General features: G+C 45.7%; 1 protein-coding gene across 7 annotated transcripts in view; it reads right to left on the reverse strand.

Moving 5' to 3' along the window:
- Ntrk2 (neurotrophic receptor tyrosine kinase 2) overlaps positions 1-21,072 on the reverse strand; it is a 326,602-nt gene extending 305,530 nt beyond the window's left edge. Inside the window, exons 1-2 of one of the 7 annotated variants that reach the window (XM_075969423.1) lie at positions 20,742-21,072; positions 18,610-19,159 (exon numbers count right to left, since the gene is read on the reverse strand). In XM_075969423.1, the coding sequence (XP_075825538.1) occupies positions 18,610-18,821 (212 nt within the window). In that variant the 5' untranslated portion in view covers positions 18,822-19,159; positions 20,742-21,072. Of the gene's footprint in view, positions 1-18,609; positions 19,160-19,544; positions 20,027-20,594 lie in introns of those variants that run through there. The other 6 variants (XM_075969425.1, XM_075969422.1, XM_075969427.1 and 3 more) reach the window with 6 other exon arrangements.
- Positions 21,073-26,290: the final 5,218 nt, after the last annotated feature.

Raw genomic sequence — 26,290 nt, forward strand, 5'->3', positions numbered from 1 at the left:
GTGTGGTATAGTAGAACACTTGGAAATAACAGTAACAAGGGCGACAAAGGTGACAGGAAGGGTGGAGTGCAGGGAAAAGACACTTGAATCCAAAAGAGGGCGGAAAGGAAATCATTTTTCTGGTTTTAACTCTGTTGTGTTTCTTCTCTTTAGTGGTGAATAAGCGCATCAAACTGCATTTTGACAGTGACTGTGTAAAGTCCAAGTGGAGCTCACAGCTTCAGGATGGCCATTCCAACCACACAGAAGATGCGAAGAGTTGGAGCCTGGGCAAGGGTCTGAGTGCCTTCCTTACCCTGCCTGTGCAATGCTTATAGAAGTTACTGTTCGTAATTATCTACAAAGAGAAGGAAAATGATGAGAAAGGGAGCCTTTCATAGCATTAGGGTTCTCCTAGGATAGAAAGCAAGTAGGGGAGGAGAAGAAGAGTAGAACCCACATCCTGTGCCCATGCTGCCCTTGCTGGGAACGTGGCAGCTCACCATGGGTCACATCCCTGCAGAGTAAGGAGAGGCTCTGCCATGAAGGAGTGTGAGTAGCATGGTGAGCCCACTGCATGCTCTCAGGACACACACCCCATGATGATGCTGTTCTAGAGCATTCTCCCAGCTCAGTACCACAGAGACACCTGTTAAACAAGCTGTCTACAGGCCCTTGGCTCTGGGGCATGGCCTGGGCAGTTCGAAGGTTCTTCCTCTGTGTTCTTTCACCAGGTTCCTCCACCTGAGGTGGAGAGGGGAACAAGGGACAAGAGAAGGCTCTTCCCTGAGTCATATACTCACTTCTTGGCCAGGTAAAAAACATCAGATCTACCTCTGGGGCCTATAGAGGTCTATTTCTTTGTGTCTAACCTCCCCATGGTAAACTGTGCCAAGTGTGTGCAGATCTCTAGCCATGATGGTGTGGAGAGAGGCTCTATGTAGTGCACAGGAAATCACTAGATTTGTTGGTGCATTCTGTGTAAGGTCCCAGGAGTTGTTGAGAGATGGGTAGGGTGGTCCAACTAGGAAAAAAAACGAAGGTTTTATTTGTGCCTTCCAAGTGGGTTAAAGGTGTGGTAGGAACTGGCCTATCTCATTACCCAGAATCTAGAAAAATAACAAAGAAGACATGCTTAAAATACATTTGTTGACTAGCTAAAACGGGAATTGACCGTCAGGCAGCAGTGATACACATCTTTGATCCCAGCACCCAGGAGGCAAAGGCAGGTGAATCTCTGTGACTTTGAGGCCAGCCTGGTCTACAGAGTGAGTTCCAGGACAGCCAGGACTACACAGAGGAACCCTGACTTCAAAAAGCTAAAAGAGTGACTGTCCTAGCCTAAACATGCATATATACATATCCTAATATATATATCCTAATATATCCATATTATTACATATCATAATATCCTAATATGTACATATATTATTATATATTATACATATATGCATTATATATAAAACATGTGACATTGTATATTATATCTCCTAATATATACATGTTATTATATAATATATTACATATTGTACTTATATTATATGTTGTACATATATCCTAATATGTACATATGTTATTTTATATCATACACATATGCAGTATATGTACAATGTATTATATGTCCTAATATATAGGTATTATTATATATTATACATATATCCTAATATGTACATATGTATCATATATGTGTTCTAATATATCCATAGGAAAAAGACAGCTCAGTCATAAAAATGCCCACCTCTTTTTGATCTGGACATGTATGAATATAAAATGGAATAAACAGAAATACTGGCTCCACCAATTCTAAGGTGGGCTGAGCAAGTGATAAAACCAGCACCGAGGCTCCAGGAGAGAATGTTATTTGTTTGCTTATTTTTTGTTTTGTTTTCTGTCAAGAGAGAAAATCCTCAAATGAATAAATAAGATAACTAAAGAGCTAAATTCCAGAGAGAAGTTTCCTTGACTCACCGTGAGACCTGTGACTCTATCAAAATGATATCAGAGGTCAGCATTACAGTCAGTTTCATAATGATGCCCATTCCTTTTGAAATTCTTAACTTCCCAAACCCATGGGGATTCTAAATATATATATAAGTAGATATTTACATGTAAATATATAGCGTTCTATAAACATAAACAAATGGATGTTATTTAACTCACGGAGGAATTATCTGTTTGGATCTTTCAACACCATCTGTTCACCTATAGATCCCTCCACTCTATTTCTAGAAGCTTCCCAATCTCATATGGCAATGATATTATGATCAGTGCTGCAAACAACTATAAAAAATTTCTCAGATGCAAAACGGTGTTGATTGCTGCAAATGCAAATGAAGCCCCATGCAACGTCCACAGCATTAGCCTGATGCATCTTGTCTGCAAAGCACAAACACGTACACTATCAAGTAGGGTGTTAATCTGTCCCTAGCAGTGTATAGTTCTGCTCTGAACATTTGCAGTTCTTGGAGAAAAGTGAACAACCTCTGCCATCTGTGCCACAAGGAGCATAAATCACGTCCGAGCTCTCATTCCAGCATCACCTTACATGTGAAGCCCCATGCGTGCAGCTCAAGGAAAGCTACAATTAATTGATCCGTGAGGCTCTCTGCTATTGGCTGTTACACGACACAGCAGACACGGCTCTGCATCATCTCACACTTGTGCACTGGATCAAATGTCTTCCCTGCATTCATCTCTGCTCCTTCTGCGTCTCTCTCCATCTGCAGTCCCTTATCCTCCCATCTCGTCCCTGTCATCTTTCTTGTTTAATAAGCGTTCATCTGCCCCCACCAAATCTTGACCTTTTGCCCTTCTGCAATCAATTGGTCTCTTGCTGCACAAAGCTAATAATGTGCATTTTAATTCTGTGAAGGTTATTTGCATAAATAAAGACCATAACCTAATGACTTTAGAAAACTCACATCTAGAGATGTACATATTGATGACTAAGAAACCAATTCGAATATTCTTACTTGGAATCCTAAAGTATAGATGATAGATAGATAGATAGATAGATAGATAGATAGATAGATAGATAGATAAATAGATAGATAGATAGATAGACAGACAGACAGGTGATAGATAGATAGATAGATAGATAGATAGATAATAGATAGATAGATAGATAAATGATAGAGAGATGAGAAGATAGACAGATAGATAGATGATAGACAGACAGACAGACAGATAGAGATAGGTTATAGATGGATGATACATGAATAGACAGCAGATTCACGAGTGCATCCCCTCCTAGTGTCCAGCGTGTTAAGAAAGAGCAGAAACAAGATGCACCATCACCACGCGCACAGTTATCATGTACCTTGGCTCACGTAGCTTATACCCTACTAGGGTATATAGCAAGTACACAGTGTGCCCTGGAGATGCCATGTGACCTTCACGTGACTGGGACCCATGATGGTCCTGCAGGAGCAGGGGAGGGTGTGGCCTAAATGTTAGAAGAAATCTGGAGACTTAAAAGCTAAGGAGGGGTCAGCTAGGAGTAGAAGGCAGGGAACAGGGAGATGCTTCAGGCCATGGGGCAGCCAGTAGGCACTGAGAGAAGGTGAGAAGACAACTTGGTGCAGAAGCAGCAGAGTCGCCCTGTCTCTGTACTAAATACTAAAGGACCGACAATCAAATCAGCAGGCCAGAAAGACGGCACCGAGTCGAGGACACGGAGCTTCTCTGGCTTATAATGGAGATGTTGTGTGCTGGGTAAGGGACAGTGAGGGTTTCATTCTTCTACACGTAGACAGCCACTTTCCCCAGCACTACTTGTAGAAGTAACTCAGTGTGCGAATGATACAGACTTCACACCTGAACCGCTGTACCAACCACGATGGAAGAGTCTTCCCCCACATCTTTAAGACTAGGGATGTGACACCTGTGACGTGGTCTACTCTCGTGGCATCAGGCCCAAAGGAAAGACCTCCTTGGTCCTTAGTGATAGATTTTATGTCTTTAGTGGGGGATTCTGAGGCCCTGGACACAGGCCAAGAAGGAAGGGTGTGATCTTCAGGTAGGTACCCCCTGTGGTCCATGGAGACTTTCCTCACTTCACGTGTATGAACATGGCGGAGATGTGCCAAGTGAATGCCTGCAAGCTGCCCAGGATATTCCTCAGAGCTGAGGACCTGTGGACCAGCTGGTCACTGAGGTTCAAGAGGGGAGACAGATCTAGAACAGGGTAAATAAGGGGTATTGCCCTGGCAAGTTTTGTGTCAACTTGACTCAAGATAGAACCACTTGGAAAGAGGAAAGCTCAAATGAGAAAATGCCCCTAACAGATTGGCCTGTGGGCATTTTTTTCATTGATATTCACAGGGGAGGGTCAAGTTCACTATGAGAAGTACCACTCCTGGGCTGATGGTGGGTCTGGGTTCTATAGGAAAGTAGGCTGGGCAAACCATAGGAGCAAGCCAGTAAGCAGCACTCCTCCATGGTCTTTGCTTCAGTTCCTGCCTCCAGTTTCCACCCTGACTTTTCCTTAGTGATGGACTGTGATGTGGAAGTGTAAGCTAAAATAAACCCTTCCCTCCTCCAAATGCATTTGGTGTGGTGTTTTCACTACAATAGAAACCCTAACTAATACAGGTGTATTTCCTGAGAGTATCCCGTGGGGCTACCAGGCTGTTTAGGCAGCTTTGAAGCAAACAGAGTGGTGCGCACAGCTCAGATAGCATTTTAGCTTACACACATTAGGTGAAAACAACCGAGATTCAGTACAGTGGATACAAACAGACGTATCTGCGTCTGTGCTATGAGCACAGCAGACTATTTCCGGAAGGAGGAACAGACTGAGATGAGAGAGGAGTTGCCTTGGAAAGGGACCGAGAGACCCAAGATTGCAGCACCAATAGAAGAGAAACCAACGCTTTAGAAGACGCCCGTTCACACTGCTCGCCTTGTTACAAGGTTCAGTGTTACTTTCTTAAAGTTAATCACCAATCAAATCACATATAACAAAATTAATGCAGTTCAGAGAAAATACATGAAATCACCCTGAGGCACTCAGAGGTTCTGGGACTTTAGAAAGGACAAATGTGCCCATGAGAGTTAGCCCTGAGCAGTGAGTGAAGGAGACAGGGAGGGAGTATCTGTCAGGGGATCCACCTGGCCATGCCCTGATGGAGATGGAGCCTCCACCAACCTTAGCCTGGTGCTGCCAAACATCTTAACTATAGAATTAAATGCTCTGGGCTCTGATTCCAAGATCACTGAGCAAGCTTTCAGCCATAATTTATTCTTCTTTAGAAATAAGCTTGTATAGAAAGAGATTCTTGTGCTGATCTCTGTGATCTATCTCATGAAATAATCATGTGAACTCTTTATATCGCAATATGACAACCAAGAAGGATGGAGGAGTGGAGGGGGGGTGGGGGAGACCATCATCTTTAAAAATGAGGGCCCCAGAGAAACTATTAGCAGGAGCATGACAAAAATCAACATTTTGAAAAGGCCAGTGCCACTCCCATGTCCATTCTGGCCTCCAGAGCTACATATGCCTAAAGTGGGTAAGGAGGCAGGCATGCAGGCTCGGGGCTATCACAGTATTGGAAGGAAAAGATGATGGGGATAGAGGCTAAATTGTTTTAAATTAAGTATTTATTCGATATGTGTTTTCCCTCTCAGACTGTAAGCTCCCAAAAGGAGATGAGGTCAGCCTTTCTCAGCACATCCCAAGTATTTAGCACAGCATCTGACACAGGTAAAAGCCCAGTAAATATTTTTAAAAAAGAAGGTGTAGGTAAGGAAAGAGGAAACAAAATGGACAGGAGAGCTAATGAGAAAAGATTATGTTTGTTTAAGAAACATTTGAGTTGACAAGGTTAACTCAAAAAAATCAGTAGTCCTCCTTTACACTGATGATAAATGGACTGAGAAAGAAATCAGAGAAATATCAATCTTCACAATATCCAGAAATAGAATAAAATATCTCAGAGTAACTCTAACCAAACAAGTGAAAGACTTGTATGACAAGAACTTTAAACCTTTGAAGAAAGAAATTGAAGAAGATACCAGAAAATGGAAAGATCTCCCATGCTCTTGGGTAGGTAGAATTAACATAGTAAAAATGGCAATCTTACCAAAAGCAATCTACAGATTCAATGCAATGCCCAGCAAAATTCTTCACAGACCTCAAAAAACCAATACTCAACTTCATATGGAAAAGCAAAAAACTCAGGATAGCCAAAACAATGCTGTACAATAAAGGAACTTCTGGAGGCATCACAATCCCTGACTTCTAACTCTACTACAGAGCTACAGTACTGAAAACAGCCTGGTATTGGCATAAGAACAGACGGGAGGACCAATGGAACTGAAGCAAAGACCCAGATATCAATCCACACACCTAACTTTTGACAAAGAAGCAAAAAATACAAAATGGAAAAAAGAAAGCATATTCAACAAATGGTGCTGGCATAACTGGATATCAACATGGAGAAGAATGAAAATAGACCCATATCTATCACCGTGCATAAAACTCAAGTCCAAATCAAAGACCTCAACATAAAGCCAACCATGCAGAACCTCATAAAAGAGAAAGTGGGGAGTACACTTGAATCATTGGCATAGGAGACTACTTCCTAATATAACCCCAGTAGCACAGACACTGAGAAAAACAATTAATAAATGGGACCTCCTGAAACCGAGAGGCTTCTGTAAAGCAAAGAACATGGTCAATAAGACAAAACAGCAGCCTACAGAATAGGAGAAGATCTTCACTAACCCTACATCAGACAGAGGGCTGATCTCAAAAATATACAAAGAACTCAAGAAATTGGTCATCAAAAGAACAAATAATCCAATAAAAAAAATGGGGTACAGACCTAAACAGAGAACTCTCAATAGAGGAATCTAAAATGGCTGACAGATACTTAAGGAAATGCTCAACAACCTTAGTCATTAGAGAAATGCAAATCAAAACAACTCTGAGCTTCCATCTTACACCTGTAAGAATAGCCAAGATCAAAAACACTGATGACAACTTATGCTGGAGAGGTTGCGGGGAAAAGGGAACACTTCTGCATTGCTGGTGGGAATGCAAGCTGGGACAACCCCTTTGGATGTCAGTATGGCAATTTCTCAGAAAATTAGGAAACAACCTTCCTCAAGACCCAATAATACCACTTTTGGGTATATATCCAAAGGATGCTCAATCGTGCCACAAGGACATGTGCTCAACTATGTTGATAGCAGCATTGTTCATCATAGCCAAAACCTGGAAACAACCTAAATGCCCCTCAACTGAAAAATAGATAAGGAAAATGTGGTATATTTACACAATGGAATACTACACAGCAGAAAAAAACGACATCTTGAAGTTTGTGGGCAAATGGATGGATCTAGAAAACATCATATCAAGTGAGGTAACCCAGACCCAGAAAGGCAAATATCATATGTACCCACTTATAAGTGGCTTTTAGACATAAAACCAAGAAAAATAAGCCTGCAATTCACAATCTCAGAGAACCTAGACAGCAAAGAGGACCCTAAGAGAAACATACATGGATCTAATCTACATGGGAAGTAGAAAAAGACAAGATTTCCTGAGTAAATTGAGAGCATGGGGACCTTTGGAGCGGGTAGAAGAAGAGGGGGGAGGAAGGGAGGGAAGCAAAGAAAAATATATAGCTCAATAAAAACAATAAAAAAAGAAAAAAAGAAAAGGAATTAAGCTCAAAAAAAGGGAAAGAAACGTTTGAGTTGAGCTGATAAAAGAATAACTACAGGAATGTAAAGGAAGAGAGACCCAGGTTTCTGACCTGTGATCCCAAGTGGGTGTGGCGTCATCTGTCAAGGGTAGGGGACCCTGCAGATGGTTTAGGGACACTGACCGTGAATTTAATTTGTAAGTGCTGAGTGCCATACACTATTGCATATCCAGAGGGAGTGTTCAGTAACACTGAGCTCACAGACCCAAAGATGATCACTGAAAGTTCATGAGAACATGGATGAGATTTCATTAGCATGAAGAAGGCAGCCGATGCTGTACCTGAGGATGGAGCACCCCAGGAACAGAAGCATCTGTGGTCAAAACTTCAGGGATATCAACTTTTAATGGAGAACCAGAAGATGAATCCACAAGAAAGGCCCAAGGGCAGCAGCTAGAGATAGAGCACCATGTGACCCATGACCCAGGGGGAAAGTGTTTCAAGAAGGAAATGGCAACAAAGCCATGTTCTTCTAGGATGTCCCCAGATCAGGGCAGAGTGTTACAGTTTAAGAATTTCCATCAGGAAGGTTGTGGAGGGGGCAGGGGTGGAGAGACACATATGACAGCAGATTAGATCAGTTTTGAGATCCAACTTTGGTGGGGCAGGATTCTTAGCATGTTTAGCTGCACTATACTGTCCCCAACAACACCTGGGGAGACTCTTTAGCCCTAATAAAAGAGTTTAATGAGCGGGAAGCTATGATTTGATCCTTGTTGATGTGGTGTCCTCCATCATCATCCTCACATAAGGTAACCAAAGAGACAAGTGAGCTAGGAACACTCCAGAGCCTCATCCACAGTAGACCAGACATGTCAAAAATGTCGTCAATAAACATAGAGCAGCGAGATTAGATATCAACACTTGAGCTAGCTAGAGTAAGCACTCAAAATTCAGGCCAATGGTACATGTTCAGTCAGAATGTTATCTCTCTCTGGGAGGGGTCAGAGGATCCCAATTATCTTGGTGAGGATCCACAGGAAGGACACTGTCCAGTGCAACAGAGAGCTGACTTGAGGGTGACTTGGAGAAAGCCTACACAACAGAATCCTGTTACCTAGCCACCCACAGTACCACAACAGGCTCTGTTAAATAAGAAGGAGAACCCAAAGAAAAACATATAGGCATCCTCCTGAATATTAACCTTCATCAGGCGATGAAAGGAGACAAAGACAGAGACCCACATTGGAGCACCAGACAGAAATCTCAAGGTCCAAATCAGGAGCAAAAGGAGAGAGAGCACGAACAAGGAACTCAGGACCGCGAGGGGTGCACCCACACACTGAGACAATGGGGATGTTCTTTCGGGAACTCACCAAGGCCAGCTGGCCTGGGTCTGAAAAAGCCTGGGATAAAACTGGACTCGCTGAACATAGTGGACAATGAGGACTACTGAGAACTCAAGAACAATGGCAATGGGTTTTTGATCCTACTGCACGTACTGGCTTTGTGGGAGCCTAGGCAATTTGGATGCTCACCTTACTAGACCTGGATGGAGGTGGGTGGTCCTTGGACTTCCCACAGGGCAGGGAACCCTGATTGCTCTTTGGGCTGACGAGGGAGGGGGACTTGATTGGGGGAGGGGGAGGGAAATGGGAGGCGGTGGTGGGGAAGAGACAGAAATCTTAAATAAATAAATAAAAATAAAAAGACTAAATATCAGAACAAGAAAAGGAAGTGTCGGTGTATGGCTGACAGATCAGAAGCAAGAGTCTTTTAGGGGTTATCATCCATCTAAGTCCCTACTTCTAGGTTCAACATTGAAGCTGTTAAGAGTCAGATGGTCACAGCATCCCAGACCCAATGTTGCTTTGATGAACCCAGGATTCTGAAGGGTCCAGACCGTCTCACTCCCTCTGATAGTTTCAACATGCCTTGGAGGTTGCTTTCTCTGCTGTAACAAACACACCTGAGGCTGAGCCGATTTTGTTTGCAGTTCTCCAAAGCCAAGTGCTTGGCAAAAGTGACTGCATGGTATCTGGTGAGGTCTCATGACGGCCATGCAGAACAGAACTGGAGGAGACATGGGGACATGTCTTACAGCAACCCACTTTCATTGTAATGAAAACAAGGAAACATGCCACCTGACTCACTCCCCCAACCAGAGTACCTCCAAAAACCCTCTGTTTATTCGTGAGCTACAGGCCCCATGGTCTATTCAGCTCTCACTAGGTTCTGCCTCTAAGACCCCACCGATTCTCTATAACATACATGGGGACTGAGGTTCCAGCACAAGGACCCTTGAGGTCAGACCTCATGCAAAGGTTGTCAAAATCCAAATACCATCTTCCTGTAGAGGGCTCCTTCTACTTAGACCAGGCTCTGTTACCCATTTTCTGTGTTAACTTCATTCAGCCCAAGTCCAGCTGGAAGAATGGTGATCTTCTATGCAGGAAGAGCGACAAAGCAAGATTCCTCCCAATCCATTAGCATTTGCCACCAGATCCCCACTGTGTGTGTGTGTCTGTCTGTCTGTCTGTCTGTCTATCTGTGTCGTTCTTTCTGTGTCCTGGGAACATGAGGAGGGGATGAAAAGTACCACAGACATAAGAAGGAGTTGCAAAGCCACAAAGGAACGTGCCAAAGCACCCAGGTGTTCTTGTCAGCTTGGATTGCTACAGAGTGTGTGCGAATAAGTCATTTTTTACAACAGAAGTTTATTGCTCATAGTCTGAAGGCTAGCAAGGCCAAGAGCAAAGTCCCAGCAGATGCTGTGTCTAATGGGGCCTATTTATCACATGTGGCACCTTCTATGTGTCTTCACATTGTAGAGAGAACAGCTGAGCTCTCAAAAGTCTCTTTCTAAACGGTGCTCATTCTGTTCACAAAGGGTCTGCCACCTCCTGGCATCACTGTTTCAGGGATTCATTGTCAACATATAAATCTAGGGGTGGGCATAAGCATCCAGTCATAGAACAAGGGGTGCGAAACATCCTGTGGCACCAGAGAGGAGGTCCTCGGACACCTTTGAAGTGACACTGGATCCAACTGAACAGTAACTGCGGTTGGTTGGCTTGTTTGGGGTTTTCTCTTCGGTTGACTGGTTGTGTGGGTGGGGGAATTTAGGCAGTTTGTCGATGGGCTGGGCAGTTGGATGGGTGGGTGGCTGGTTAGGTGGGTGGTTGTGTGGTTGTGTGGGTGGGGGTGATTGAGGCAGATTGTCAGTGGACTGGGTAGTTGGATGGGTGGGTGGCTGGTTGGGTGGTTGGTTGTGTGTGTTTGGGGAAATTTAGACAGTTTGTCCATGGACTGGGTAGTTGGATGGGTGGGTGGCTGGTTGGGTGGGTGGTTGTGGGGGGGGGGAGATTTAGGCAGTTTGTCAGTGGGCTGGGCAGTTGGATGGGTGGGTGGCTGGTTGGGTGGGTGGCTGTGTGGTTGTGTGGGTATTTAGGCGGTTTGTTGGTGGGTGGGGTGGTTCCTGGGTGTTTTGTGGTACTGGTGATTGAGCCTAGAGCCTTGACACACGAGGTGTGCCTTCTACCATGGAGCCATTTCCTCAACCCAGTCTGTTTGTTTTGGAGAGAGGTGCTTGGTTGTGTTTTATTTTTATTTTTTAATCATACCATGCCAGGGAATTTAAAGGTCACCATGTCTAGCTCTCTTGCTCACATATAACAAATGAGTAAGGCAACTTCAGCAAAGAATGCGGCCTGTGTACAGCAAGCAAGCATCACATTTGGCTGTGATACCGAATGCGGCCTGTGCACAGCGAGCAAGAGTCACATTTGGCTGTGATACCCCTCTCACAGCAAGGGACTCTGGGGTCCATGAAGTAGAAACAAACCCTGTAGCAATAGGCTTTTGAAATATTTTCATTTTGAAATATTTTCATTTAAATATTAATAATTTAAATATTCATTTATTTACTTATTTGTGCTTGTGTACAGACATGTGCGTGTAGCTGTATGTGTATATGTGCTTGTGTGTGTGTGAAGTTCAGAGGACAGCTGGCAGGAGACAGTTCTATCCATGGTCTTAGGGATCAAACTCAGGACCTCAGGCGTGGTGGCAAGTCACCTTACCTACTGAGCCATCTTGCTCTCTCATCCTTTTAAAAACATTTTTTTTCTGATCTTACCCTTTAAAATTGCACTGTAATTCACAAGTCATGTGAAAAGGCAAATCCCAGCATCCTTTGATTCAGAACAGTCTCTGTTTGTGTTGAACAATCATCAGAGACACAGAAAAGAAAGTAACATTTACAAACTCTGCTCGGAGATGCCCCGCCAGGTCATGGGCAAGCCAATAGGGCAATGATTGAAATGAAATTAAAAGAGTAACTTAATGCAGCTAACCTTCCATTGCCAGGAGTTTCATAAACCACTATAACTCAACCTGAAGGACCACACAGAGCCCATGTTTAGCAGAGATTTACCTAGGCATAGTCACAGGGTGCTACGCGAATATCATTGGGGTGTACAGGTATGCACAAAGACTGCAGAAAAGGTTGGGGATCTAACAGCTAATTGACCTTCATTTGACATAGAAAAGGAACTCTAAATAGAGCATAATTAACAGTCTTATTCCCTATATAAGAATATTCAAAATTATTGAAGTCACCTAAATAATGTATCTCTTAACAGACTGCAAAGAAGCTAAATGAAAGAGGGGGTGCGAGGGGAGAATGGGGACAAATATAGGTCGACCCCTTCCCCCACCATGGCACCATGAACATTTATTCAAATCTCCAGAAATCTTTTGCCTGAGTTCTGAAAACCAAATCCAGGCAACTGCAGTTGAAGAGACTGAGGCCTGGGGTTCACTAGGGTTCCATTCCTAACTACGCCCTACTCCATCGAAGCCCTGGGCAGACAGGTGAGTCTGGCAGCCCCTCATAGACCATCAAAGTCCTCACCTACTTCAGGGCGAGAGCCCATCAGCTCCCTCTCAGGTAACATCCCATGGGAAACCTGAGCCCTGTCTTAGAGTTTTCTCCCTGGAGCGTTCTGATGTGACAACATAAAGGACAGCAGCTAAGTGGACCCTGAGGTTTGCTCAGTGGCTCGGCTGTGGAGCTGGGTCTGCTGTCTTAGAGCATTGAGAGAGGTCAGGGAAGGAGAAATCAGTACTCTCGGGCCACAGGTCTGTCATGGGAGCTAGCAGACTATATAAAGGGCTGCCGGCCCCGACTGTGACAAAGATGTCTTTCTGTCCTGGGTTCTGTGCTACTCTCCGCTATCAGCCCACCACACCGGTCCATTTGGCATTCCTCATCTGGGCCAAGTCATGAGGACTTTTCTTTGTAGCCCCATTTTGTGAAGAGCTGTGTAATAAAGGGGACCGTATATGCAGCTATGCTTTCTCCGGTGTAAGTTCAACACAAAAAGGCATGTCTTCCCATGCGAAGGTAGAGTCATTGCTTTGGAATCTGTAATGGCCCAAGCCTCTTTAATTACATTGTCTCACATAGAATGTGTTTGTGCAGAAAAAGCCACCCCAAGCTTGTCTTCCCATTGCTAAAAATTCTCTAACAGTGGCCTGGAGTTAGGCCTCTGTCTGAAGACAAAGAACTGAGGAGTGGTCCCCAGTAGAGAGGCCACAATGCTGGCTTGGATGCAAGGAGACAGAACTTCTTATTCCTGCAAGACAGTGGGGATTTTGCAAAAAGGGGAATGGAGGCTCTAGGGCCCCTTCTCCTCCTGTGGTCTTGATGTGAAGCAGCCTTTCTGAACCCTGGCCATGCCTCCCAGTCTCATTAGACCAGCACCGCCATGCCAGGTTAGCAGCTCACATTTTAAATATTTATTTGTTTATTATGTATACAATATTCTGTCTGTGTGTGTGTGTGTGCAGGCCAGAAGAGGGCACCAAACCTCATTACAGATGGTTGTGAGCTACCATGTGGTTGCTGGGAATTGAACTCATGACCTTTGGAAGAGCAGGCAATGCTCTTAACCACTGAGCCATCTCTCGAGCCCCAGCAGCTCACATTTTAAAAGACATAGTTTTGGGAAATTCATAACAAGACAGGCCCATGCCACACTCTGACATAAAGATTTTCAGAGAGTCATCAGGCACCCTCTTCTTCTACTGCTGATGCCAGGACTGTAGTCCCCGGGCCCTAGCTGAAGCTTCCGGGAGCTGTAAAGTCGGGAGAAGCTTGTCTGAGCATTAACTCTCCACTTCCAAGGAGGCCAGAGTCCCGAGACAGGATAACCAGGTAGTGATGTCTGGGGTGGGACCCCAAAAGTCACACTTCCTGTCTCTATGACACCAGCAGAAAGAACTTAGTGTCCACACGCTGTCTCTCTTCGGAGAGAAACTTCGGGAATATTCGTGCACTCATCTCCAGATCAATATTTATGATTTCCCAATCTCTCGAACACTCTAGAGAGTGTAGTAAGTGGTGGGGGGAATCCTGATGGTGTGGGATCTTTGCCTTTTTAATGGAGATCGACCAGCAATCAAACGTGGGGCTAAAATTATCAGGCTGCCTTCGTGCTCGGGTCTCTGCCATGTGGGGCAGCAGGCTGAGATTTGTATTTTAAAATAGCTTGACAAAGTAGATCATGAAAAATGACCAAGCAACTAGAATCTATGGTTCTAGGCTCTTTTGTGCTCTCTCTCTCCCTCCCTTTCCCTCTCTCTGTTTCTCTCTCTCTCCCTCACCCCACATACTCATATGCACATACAGGCCAAACAAAAATTCTGCCATCTATAAATAATATCTTCTATCCTGTATCCCCTTACTAATTTACAGTCATCAAGAGGAACTAGATACTAACATTGCTCAAAGGGATGGCAGATACAATGCCATATTCTACTTCATGGCTTTTGTTTACAAGAAACATTCCAGCAATGAAGAAGAACCAAGGTGGCCTAAAGATGATGGCAGTCCCCAGGAAAGGTTGATAATATTGTTCTCCTTAATATATAAGCAATAAGTTCATACCAGGGAAATGGCTTGCTACTTAATGCAAAAAAAAAAAAAAATATCTCAGAGATCAAATGGATTCTCCCTAAGGGGAAAGAGACTCAACCATCAGCTGCTCAGCCAACTCTTCACCCTAGTCAACAACTCTGAAAGAGATGCAACGAAAGGTTTATGGGCTGGAAGCAGCAAATGACCTTAAACAGACCTACAGGCAGCTTGAGGGAGCTAGGATCACTTTGCTTCAACCTCCCACCGCTTGCTTGTAACGATATATAAGCCAGCTCTTCTCTTGACTCCAAGCACTCTGAATTCCCATAAGGAAGTATCACTTTTCAGAGAAGAAAATCAAACACATTTTCCTGGACATCCAATGATGGGAGGTGGGAGAGAGTCGGGTCACAAGGGTCACGGGGCCTTTTACCCAGCACAACAGAACGGGATTGAAGGTGTGAAACTAAAAAGACTCCAAACGGTTGTTCTGAGCCAGGGGATGGACACACCTCCGCTATGTGGACAGCAAGGTTTCACCTCCGGCTTGCAGACTGTCTTAGAAATGAATAACTTTGCAGTTATCAAAAAAGCCCAGTGTGACTTGTGCAACCACACTCTAAACGAAACACTGAAAAACTGAGTCCCGAAGTTCTAGAATCATCAGTGGAGGAGCTGCCGAGTGGATACCACATTGATGTCTTTGGCTGAATTTTTGTGAATGCCAGGATGTTTTAAACACAATTAATTGCAATAGCAAAGCTTATTAAGGTACCAGGGCCAAAATCAATGTATTAATGGCACAGCATTCCTGTGCTTAACCAGGCGATGGTAAAATGCACATAGACGGGCTGGCAATAGAAGCTGTGAATTCTACTTATGTTGTGCTAGGAGAAAGAAATATTAGAGTTGGTTCAAATCATTGCTCCCAGTTCAGAGAATACCACTCAAGAAGTCTGGAAAAGGATTCCTACTGGCCACCATAAACACATGCCATGTTAAAACGCATGGCTCCCACAATGTGGATTACTGAATGCTATGGACCTGGACATTGAAAAACAAAAGTTCACCAAGGTAAACTGGTTTTAGCAATAAATTAAGATGGCAAGCTTAACTGTGCCTTTTACCTAACACTTGGATGAGACTTAACATTGCCCTTTGCAATTTCACGTGGACATTTGACACAATGTTGACAGAATACAGAATTGTCCCCCGCCACAATGTGGAAACCTAGATGGCCGTAATCCCAGCAACACTGCACTGACATGTGACATCACTACTGTTTGAAAAGTGAATTTAGCACCACCGTGGTATTAACCGTGTACAGACATCAGCAGCTGCCACTTGGCAATGGGACGCTGAGCATACATTACTGATCCTCACAAAGAAATACGGATCTAGGCAGATGAGCTCAGCTGAGAAAGAATGTCACAGACATGCTGTGACACCAAGATTTCTAATAAAAATAGGTTCAAACAATGGCTCTGACATCATAGAGTCGAGCTGACTTCAACTCTGAACAAACACGGCGTCCTACCTGTTAGCTAATCTATGCGTATATTTTCAAAATATTCTGACATTTCTCTAGAGAGAACCCTACAGGGCACACACCATGGTTGAAAATACAGACACTAAAAAAGACACATTATCTTTCAATATATATAGTCAGCTGTTGCTTTACCAAGTTGTGAAGGCAGATTACAGGTATCATTCCCGTTTTCAAAGGCCAGAAACACGTAACTTTAGGGATAGGCTGGTAAACTCAAGTGCTGGCCCAGACTATATTAGGGGATAGCGCTGGACAAAATTACAAAGTCTTTAAAGCAGGGAATTCAGTTCCAACTTTAGCTTGTATCCTCTGGCCGAGTTGTTCAAACAAATGCTCTCGTGTAAGAAAGGGCACACAGATGTGCTGTATTAGGCTGAGAATGAAACTAAGTCAACTCCTGATACTGCGTTCAAAATAATTGGTCCTTTCCAAAGAAGTATTGCGGTACATTTTACAGATAAAGATGCTCAGTGTGCCATAGGTAGGTGCAAGCACCACGGAGGGGATAAGTAGACCTTGCGGCTCCTCAGCCTGATGGGTTTCACCAGCCTTCTCCTGCATCCTGAATCCTCAGCCACACACTGTTCTCAGTCCCCCACCAATGGGTTTTCAAATCAGAGGGAGAAACATCAGACTAGATTAGGAACCGGGGTATCACCTTAGAATGAATGACTGTGGCTTTAGTAAATATTAAAAAAAAAAAGGAAGCTGCCTTCACATAGAAAAGGAGTAACATCATCCAGAAGAAAGAAACCTAGAATGCTCCATCCAAACTGTTGATTTCATGTGCTCATCAGGCAGAAAGCTCTGGAAAGTTGACAGTAGTGCTCTTTTAACTTAGAGATACTTTTCTTTTCTTTCTTTCTGTTTTTCAAGCTGGTCTTAAAATGTTAGTGTAAACAACTGACTTGAAAATCAAGCACTATGTCTCAATTCTCTCCTCGTTCAATGTCTATCATCGAATTTTTAAAAAGCTGCAGTATCCAGCTGTGTAAATGTACCTTCTTGGCCTCCCAGCACCAGAAATGTTCCACAAGGCCCCTCCATCTAACCGACATCTGCCTTCGGAAAGGCAAGGGTTCTGAGAAAGGCCACAGGCTCTTCAGACAAGCCCAGCCTTGGGCAGGCTTTGCTGGGGCCATACCCACCCTACGCTCCCACTGGGATGCTGGAATTGTCAAAGACTGGGAATCCAGCCCCTGGACTCAGCTGTTCACTGATCGGGCTCAGCTAGGCCAGGCCTGCACACCCCACTCTGCTGTCGTTTCCTTCCACCCGAGTCCTAAAGCGTTGTCACCATCAGCAGAACAGCAAAATTAGAAAGGACTCTTGTTTACATTAAAAAAAAAAAACCAAAACAGGTTATCCTATGCCTTTGGCATTGGCAGACGCGTTGGCAGAAAACACTGTTGTACATTGGGGGGAGGGGGTGCATGCGCACTCGCCAACCGGAAGGCCACAGCCCAAGCCCTACTTTCAGGGCTGCCTTTCTCAGTCTCAAACACTGTGACGATCACCCAGGAAACTTAGCTTTATAATCCGCTACCCAGATGAATAAAACCTTGTGTTCATGAGACATAAAATGCCAAAACTGCTGGGAGAGGGAACGCAGGTGACCTCGGAATCGGGAGAAAGGACTGTTGAGCTCCTGCTTGGAGTGTGTTTGTCACAAGACATCCAACAGAAAGAAAAGAAATACATGTCTCTGCTTCTCCATTAAGCTGGGACAAACTGTAACCTTTCTAGGGACAGGAAGATCTGAGGCTAAAGCTACCATCCATTAGAGTACACACTCCTTTGCCTTGCCATCCCGTCTAGTCCTAGAGAATTATTCAATGGGCAATTAAGATTTATAATCCAAATGGTCTCAAAATCGTATCTCTGAGAAGTCAAGTCCAAATTAAATCAGCCCAGGCTTTTAGGTTCCCATGATCACATTTTCTCTTTTGAGCGAGTGCTTTTCGACACTCAGAACTTCTCCTCTTTCGGCGCATCCTCAGAGCGTCCCTGCAAGCAATCACCCCAGCAAAATCAGATAGATGATCCCAAAAGGGGAAGTGGTCAAACCCCAAAGCTTAGGAAAAGGCGTCAAGGAAGAGAGCCTCACTTCCTTCCACCGGTTTCTGAAAGTCCATGATTTTAGCCTCCTTTCTGGTAAATATTACTGAAACTAACACAGCACACACAGTATTTGACCAAACAAGAATGTTCCACTATAATTCTCATGTATGGACAGCCAGACACACACCCTTCAGAACTTTGCAATGAGATGCACGTGGAGACAGAATATACATGCATTTATGGTTATATTTCTCTCTATATGGAATCTTAGTGTCGCTCTTCACCAGCTGGTATAAACCAGTGAACCGGACAGGTAACTGACAAATGCTATCCCTGTGGTCTTTCGTCTCACAATGCTTGGGAAGGCACCCACACCGGGGGGTATATACCTGCCTAAGCCCTGAAGTGGAGGACAGAAAGAAGAAAAAGTACACGGAACTCACATTTCAGTGATGTTCTCCGGGTCGACACTGTTAGGTTCCAACCTTGGAAACGCCACGATGCCAGGAGAAGGCTCCGTACACCAGATCCTAGAGGCACTACATTTGCAGGACATGGGGCAGGCGAGAGAGGCCCTCCAGAAGCCCACAGCCAGCCAACATAAGCCCCAGAGCCGCGCCATGGCGGGTCCATGCCACCTCGGCCAAGGCGACATCCCTCGCCGCCAGTGCCAATCAGTCCGGAGTGCTTGCCCCTACGCTGAGCCTGGCGTCCCCCGCCGGAGGGGGGAGGCCTTTCCTGCGCCCTCTTGCTGCTGGGTGCCGATGGCCTCCCGTGGAGTGGAGTGGAGTGTACCAGAGATTGAGCCTGTCTGGGTTGAGCAGGTTGGCGCAGGCCAAAGGGTTCACAGTGGCCGGGACATCGCGGGCCGCTGCTCCAAGCCACAGGGCGGCTGCATAGTCCTACACACCAGGCACCACACGGTGGATCTCCCTGGACTCTTTGGGTCGTAGAACCGCTAAACCGGCACGGATATCGGTGCGCACCTCAGGGCTGGAGGACAAACAGACAGGGATGAGACCAAGCTTAGTGATTACACACCACCAACTGGGACACAGTCCGTCCGCGCTCTCCTCACCCCCACCAGACCCAAGCCTGTAGAATGGATGTTTGAGTGCCCAGCTCCCGCCCCGGAATCAACTTGCCCCGCGGTGGCCCCCCAGTGTGCCCGTCCTCCCTCCAAGCCTGAAGCCGAGGCAGGAGAGGTCGGGAAAGGGTCTTTGAGAGCAGATCCCATGGCACAGGCCAAGCCAAGGACCCTCTAAAGAGGACTCGGAGCCTGCAGCGGCGACGGGGCCCCAATGATGCTGCAGAATCCTCCCCGGCCGCTGGGCGCGGGGAGGAGGGGGGAGCGGGCAGGTGGCGTGGCACGTCCCACCTGGGGAGCAACTGCGGCAGAGGGACAGTGCAGGCCGAGGCCACGGAGGACTGTCCGTGAGGCTCACCCGGCCTCCGGCCCCAAGCGCAGGGATCAGAGCGCAGCAGCAACAGCAGCAGCAGCAGCAGCAACTGGGCTCTAACCCGCTGCCGCCGCCGCCTCTGCTACTGCTGGCGAAGTGACGTGAGGGCTGACGCAGAGCAGGGGCAGAAACTCCAGAAAATTAGTATGAAATCCAAAAACACACACGCACACACACACACACTCACACACACGAATAGCATAGCACCCTCCAGACAAAAGCAAGGCGAAGGGGAGGGAATCTGGGGGCGAGCAGGGAGGAGGAGGCTTGGTGCCAGCGGCTAGGCGCAGACAGCAGCATGTGGGAGTTCACACTCGCGCGCACGCACACACCTTGGCGGGATAGTTGTGCGGGTGTGCATGTGTGCGCGTGTGCGTGCGTGCATGCGTATGTGTGTGTTGTGTATGGTGTGTGTGTGTGTGTGTGTGTGTGTGTGTGTGTGTGTGTCCCTTTAGACCCAGGTACCTCTGAAATGCAGCGTTGAGCCGCTGGATGCTTCCTTGATCCCTAATTCTTACATCTCTTCCATACCGCAGTAGAGGCTAGCTCCCGGTTTTTGAAATGGAAGCCAGTCTTGGTTAGGCTCTGAAAAATGCGCTGATTCTTATTGTAGGAATCCCGCCTTTCCCTCTCCCTCCCCGCTGCGTTCTCCTTTCCCACCCTGCTCAAAAGGGAAAGCAAGCTAGTCCCAAAATATAGAAAAGGCAAGCTACACCCCCCACACGAAAATAAATATATAATGAGGTGCGTTGGCAACCAAGACCGGTGCCCGGTTCCGGACCACCTATTTAGGGGTGGGTGGTTCCAAAGCTCTCCCTGACGGGATTTTTGCCTAAAGAACGGAGCCTGCAGACACAAGTGTAGCTCTGACGGGCCTTTCTCCAGCCATTTGCGCCATAGAAAGAGCCCAGCGTGGGGAAGGGAGCGCGCCTGCCGTGCAGCGGGTTCCCCAAATGCTCTGCACCGACCCTGGCCTGTGGAGTGGGCGGCTCCGCGTCATCTTCTCTTATTCCTTAACCTGGCAGGATGCAGCCATTCGAAGATCACAGCTTCATTCCCCACGACACCCACCCCCACGCGGGGCACCCAAGCCCCAGTCCCCTGCCCGGCCGTACCTTGCGCGTGTTCATGTGCGCGCGCGCATGTGCGCGAACGTGTACCCTGAGCCCGCGCTGCCCCCAGCAGGATGTGCTTCCAGCTACCAAGAGGCCGGGCTCTGGCAGCGCCCTGGAGTCTCACTGGGGACACTTGAGGCGATTCCGGAGGGTCGAGTGACAAACCGTAACTGCTGTGCGGGTGCAATTAAATGACCGCCATGGGCCATTCGCAAGCCAGGTCTGAGCCTCTTCTCACCATTTGCGGCTCTGAATGCCTGCATATCCGCAGTCATTTAAAAGGGAATCCGGTAGATGCGCCGCAGTGCCTGACACTTCCGAGGGCTCTGGTGCCACCGCGCGGGGAGAAGAAGCCCAGCACACTCAAATGCAAAGGCCCAGTAACACAATCCCAATGCCACTCTCTCACCAGGAACTGCGCTGCAGGCATGCTCCAGCACCAGATGCGCAACTGCCGCGCTGAGTGCACCTTACTGTCCAGATAGTGCGCCTCTCACCCGACTCAGTCAATCTCCTGCCTCGGAAGTCCTCCACGCAACAAAAGACTATGTGCTGGAGTCCAGTTCAAGACATGAGAATGGTCACCTATCTGCCAGCAAAGACCAGGAATGAGACGGATGGAGGAACCAGAGAAGTCAGGTTAATGGTTGGGTCTCTGCACAATCTTAAGACCACTAGGAAATTAAATCCATCTAGAAGGGTTTTTCTTCTAGATGCTACAACACTTAAATGCCTGGCTGAAGCCTGGAGCAAAAATCAGCAAGTCACCTCACCCCTTCACTGAGCCCTGATACATGTGGAGGTTGCACCACCGAGCTTCAGGTCACTACGCAGTTCTGCCTGCGACCCTTGTTGCTGTGGCACAGAAACTGAAGGAAGGCAGAAAGGTCTTTGCCCAGCAGACACAGTGAAACCCTGCCCTGTACTGCCAATGTCCTTTTGGGAAGATGTGTGTGTACATATATACACGTGTGTGTGTGTGTGTGTGTGTGTGTGTGTGTGTATAATAGATATGAGTATACACACATATACATATACATATGTGGGCTAGCCGACCATGGCACAGTCGGAGGAAAACTTGTAGAAGTCTGTTCTCTCCTTCCTTGTCTGTCCTGGGATCAAACACAGCAGATCAGGCTGGGTTACTCACTGAGCCATCTTAACTTCCTATTGCCCACTCCTTTGGGTTGGAGAAGCCCTAAGGACGTTGTGGACAGGAAGGAGTAGCCCCTCCCTGTCTCAGGCCTATCTCACTCCTGCTTTTCTCAGACAACTCCCGTAGTGATGCCCCATAGTGACTGCAGTATTGATGCAGCACCCAGGGGTCTCAGTGTCCCTGTGGTTTATAGACAGAAGGGGTCTAATGAATGTTGGAATATCCGCAGACTCGTAGACCACCTGTGCAGTACTGCTACACTGGGAGTATTAGACTATCCAGCTTCCTGCCCGCGTCCCCTGTACCACTGTCTTGGTGCGCAGTGCTCCGTCCTTGAAACAGATTTATGAAAACTGCTTAGAGGTGGGGATGCTATCATTTTTATTCATTGACCTAGCTCCAGATCACAGTGGGGGTGTGCTTAATGTGTGCTTAATGGCAAACAAAATAAACTGAGTTTGAAACATGCCTTACCTAACCTCTAACGTAGTCAGTTGTCCGCGTTAAGCCTTCCTGGACATTGTCCCTCTAGCCCTGTAGTCCTGTGCTCTGAGTTTCCGTAGTCCTTCTAAAAACCTTACTCTCTACCTCCTCTAGTAACCAGATATGTTCTTCACTGGGTCAGGAAGGGCCCCTCCTCCATTCACCATGGTGGCTTAGCACACCATAGACAATATCAGGACACACAGATAACTCTATTTTAGCTTACAGACTTAAAAATCTATATCAACTCTGAGACCTGAAAGCTCTTACACAGAGACCATTCCAAGGAGCCCCCAGACCTTGGCTTTTGAGGACATAATAAACATTTTAGGTGGATCATGTGACATAAAGATTGTTTTCCCTGGGCCCCTTCAGTGAAGAGACAGGTTGGGGCGGATCCTGCCTGCGCTGAACTATGGTGTCTTCCCACATCTGTTCAGACACAGATGGTGAGCTAGGGTAGAAATGCAGGTTCATCACAACCCAGTGCAGTACATACAAACAGCGTGCCTTTAAAGTTACATACACACACACAACTTGCCCTGAGTACATGAAGTTACATACATAAAATAAACATACTTTTTCTTTTCTGACATTTTGTTTTATAGTACTTATGATAATCTAGTAAATTGATTCTAACATCAAATACTGGGTTGTAAAAGTCACAAAATGCTACCAACTTGTGTTTCTTTTTTTTAATTAATTAATTTATTTATTTATTAAAGATTTCTGTCTCTTCCCCGCCACCGCCTCCCATTTCCCTCCCCTCCCCCAATCAAGTCCCCCTCCCTCCTCAGCCCGAAGAGCAATCAGGGTTCCCTGCCCTGTGGGAAGTCCAAGGAACCCCCACCTCCACCCAGTTCTAGTAAGGTGAGCATCCAAGCTGCCTAGGCTCCTACAAAGCCAGTATGTGCAGTAGGATCAGAAACCCATTGCCATTGTTCTTGAGTTCTCATCAACTTGTGTTTCTGGCTGAGGATCAAATTCCAAATCAAACAACTAACTAAATATATGTATAAAATAACTTTTCTTTTTTTAAGAAAATGGACACCAGACAACAAAATGAAGGCTACAGCAAAGCCTAACTCCCTTAATTTAGGAGACAAAACTCAGAGTCAAGGGAAATTAAGGAAAGCAGAGCACTTGGGATGGAGTAGATGTGTGGAAAGCCAAGAAATCTCGATCCTGATTAGCATTTTCAGAGGATGAAGCTACTTGTCATGGGGTTGGGGGGGAGAAACCCTGCACAGATGGGAGGGAACTGTGTCGATGAAAAGAACCAAGAGGCGAGACTTGGAAGGGAGCTGCTAAACCTCCTAATAGAAAGAATGCTAGATACTGTACTCTAAAACTGCAAAAAGAACAAATGTCTCTAATCAGAGGCATTGACTGTGAGCTTGCTCCTTAAGATGGAGGTGTTGATAAACTCTGGAGAGGAGACCTGGAGCTATGGCTCACAGAGGACCTGGTTTAGTTCTCAGCATCCACTAGGTAGAGGAGAGCTGCCTGCAACTCCAGTGCCGGGGTTCTGATGCCCTCTTCTGGACGCCTGGGGCACTGCATTGCAAGGTGCTTATGTACTCTCCAGGCAAACACTCTTATAAAATAAATCACTATTCGTTAAAAGAGAAAGAAACAAATTACCAATGATAGCAAGCATGACAACAATGTCCAGATGATTTATAACTATGAACAAAACCTATGGGTTTACTGTGAGCAACTCCATGCAAAAACTTTGATGACATAAATAAAAGACAGAAGCCAACAATGCTCTCTCTACAGGAAATGGAGGAGTCCCAGATTTTACACTGATATGAATTTATCTTTTAAAATCTTCCTACATGGGGGTGCTGAGATGCTTGCTCTGCAGACATGAGCACCCATGTAAAGGCTGTGCGCAACTGGGGTAGAGATGGACAGGTCCCAAGAGCTCATTTGCCAGTCTAGACAAGAAAACAAGCTTCCTGCTCAATTAAAATCCTGTATCAAAGCAATAATTCAGAGAATAACAGAGGAATACACCCAGCATCCTGCCCTGGCTTTGTGTATGTGCACAGCTACTCCCCAACACATGCATCACCACCACCAACCCCATTGTGCATGTGTGCATACGTGCGCGCGTGCGCACACACACACACACACACACACACACACACAAACCTTCACACAAAGAAAATTCTAGACCCAGATAATTTCACTAGTGAATTCTACAAAACATGGAAAATGACATCAAAAACTACTTCCTTCCTTCTAGAGTGTGAAGAGAGAAGACTTTCCTGCACCTTCTATGAAGTTGGCATGACTGTGACGTTCAAATCTCAGCAGTCATGCTGACTTCCAGTCTCACCAACACACTAAGAATTCTCCTTTCTCCAGCTTTGCCGCTTTGCTAGTCTTTCTTGTTGTTTTGTTTTATTCAAGACTGATGTAAGAATGTCTTACTTTTCAGTTGCTATGCCAAAACCCCATAGAGGAAAGACTCAGAGTCTGCAGTTGTCACCCAGATGCAGAGAAAGCAAGATGAGGATGCCTCCCTAATAAAAAGATACCAAGCCACATGGCTAACACAGAAAAAAATGGGCTAATTTAAGATGTAAGAGTTAGTTAATAAGAAGCCTGAGCTAATAGGCCAACCAGTTTATAGTTAATGCAGACCTCTGTGTGTTTCTTCGGGAATAAAGGGCTGAGGGACCAGAGGGGACAGAAATGTCTGTCTACACACCATGACCAAAAAAACTTTAAAAAAAAAGTTTTTGATTTGAGGTTCATAGTTCCAGAGGGTCAAAGTCCATAAAAATCATGGCACAGAGTGTGACAGCAGGCAGGTAGGCACTGGAGCAGTAGATGAGAGCTCACATCTCAATCCACAATCATGAAGCAGAGGGAGCTAACAGCCAATGATGCGGGCTTTGGGAACCTTAAAGCCCACCCATAGTGACACACCTCCTTCACCAAGGCCACACCTCCCAATCCTTCCCCAATAGATCCACCAACTGTGTACCAAGCATTCCACTATATGAGTGGATGGGGGCCATTCTCATCCAAACCACTGTAGATGGCATCTCATCTCATTTTTATTTAAAAGTATATATTAAATCAAGCATGTGTGATATTGAATATCTTTTAAATATTCTATTTGTATTCTTCCCCCACCTCATTCTTCCCTCCTCCTTTTCTGCTTCTGCTGCTGTTTGGTTTGTTTGTGATGCTTGGGATTGAGCCCAGGACTTTATATCTGCTAGTTGAGTGTTCTACCAACTGAGCTACATTTACAGCCCTGTAATCTCTCTTGAGTAGAGTTTATTTGGATATTTTCCCATTTTAAAATCAACCTATTTTTTCTGTTGAGCTTTGTTTTCAGTTCTTTATATCCACCAAATATAAACCTTCTCTTGAATAAAGATTCTATGGTTTCCTGTAATCTAAGTTTATTTTTTCCTCACATTGGTTATTTGTTTTGCAGAAGAATTTTAGCTTGATTAATCCCATTTTATTTATTTGTTTTTCAAGCCTGTGATTCTATTTCTTCCTTTGGTTCCTGTGATTCATGTAACTGCTTCTCTGAGGCAGGAGGGAAACTATGTTTGATTTTATAAATATAGTCAAAAACCATGACTAAGGCAGCCATAGCCCCTTGGGAGAAACCCACTGATGTTGTTTTGCTAAGTGGCCATGTTGTCAAACTCCCTTCTAAATGTTTATGTTAATACCCAAACTTGATCAGAGTAGCTTCTTACTGCAATGGGTGGTGACCGGTGTGGAGACTCCTACCTGCTCATAGTGTGAAGACTAAGAGACCACAGTGCTCAGAAATACACAGGACCTCAAGATCATGCATATCCCTGCCCCGAAGTTCAGAGAATGTAGCAGAAAGAATGTAAACAGCAGAGGAAGGGGGAGGGAACGCTGT

The sequence above is a fragment of the Microtus pennsylvanicus genome, chromosome 4 (assembly GCF_037038515.1).
Source record: "Microtus pennsylvanicus isolate mMicPen1 chromosome 4, mMicPen1.hap1, whole genome shotgun sequence".
NCBI classification, from domain to species: Eukaryota; Metazoa; Chordata; class Mammalia; order Rodentia; family Cricetidae; genus Microtus; species Microtus pennsylvanicus.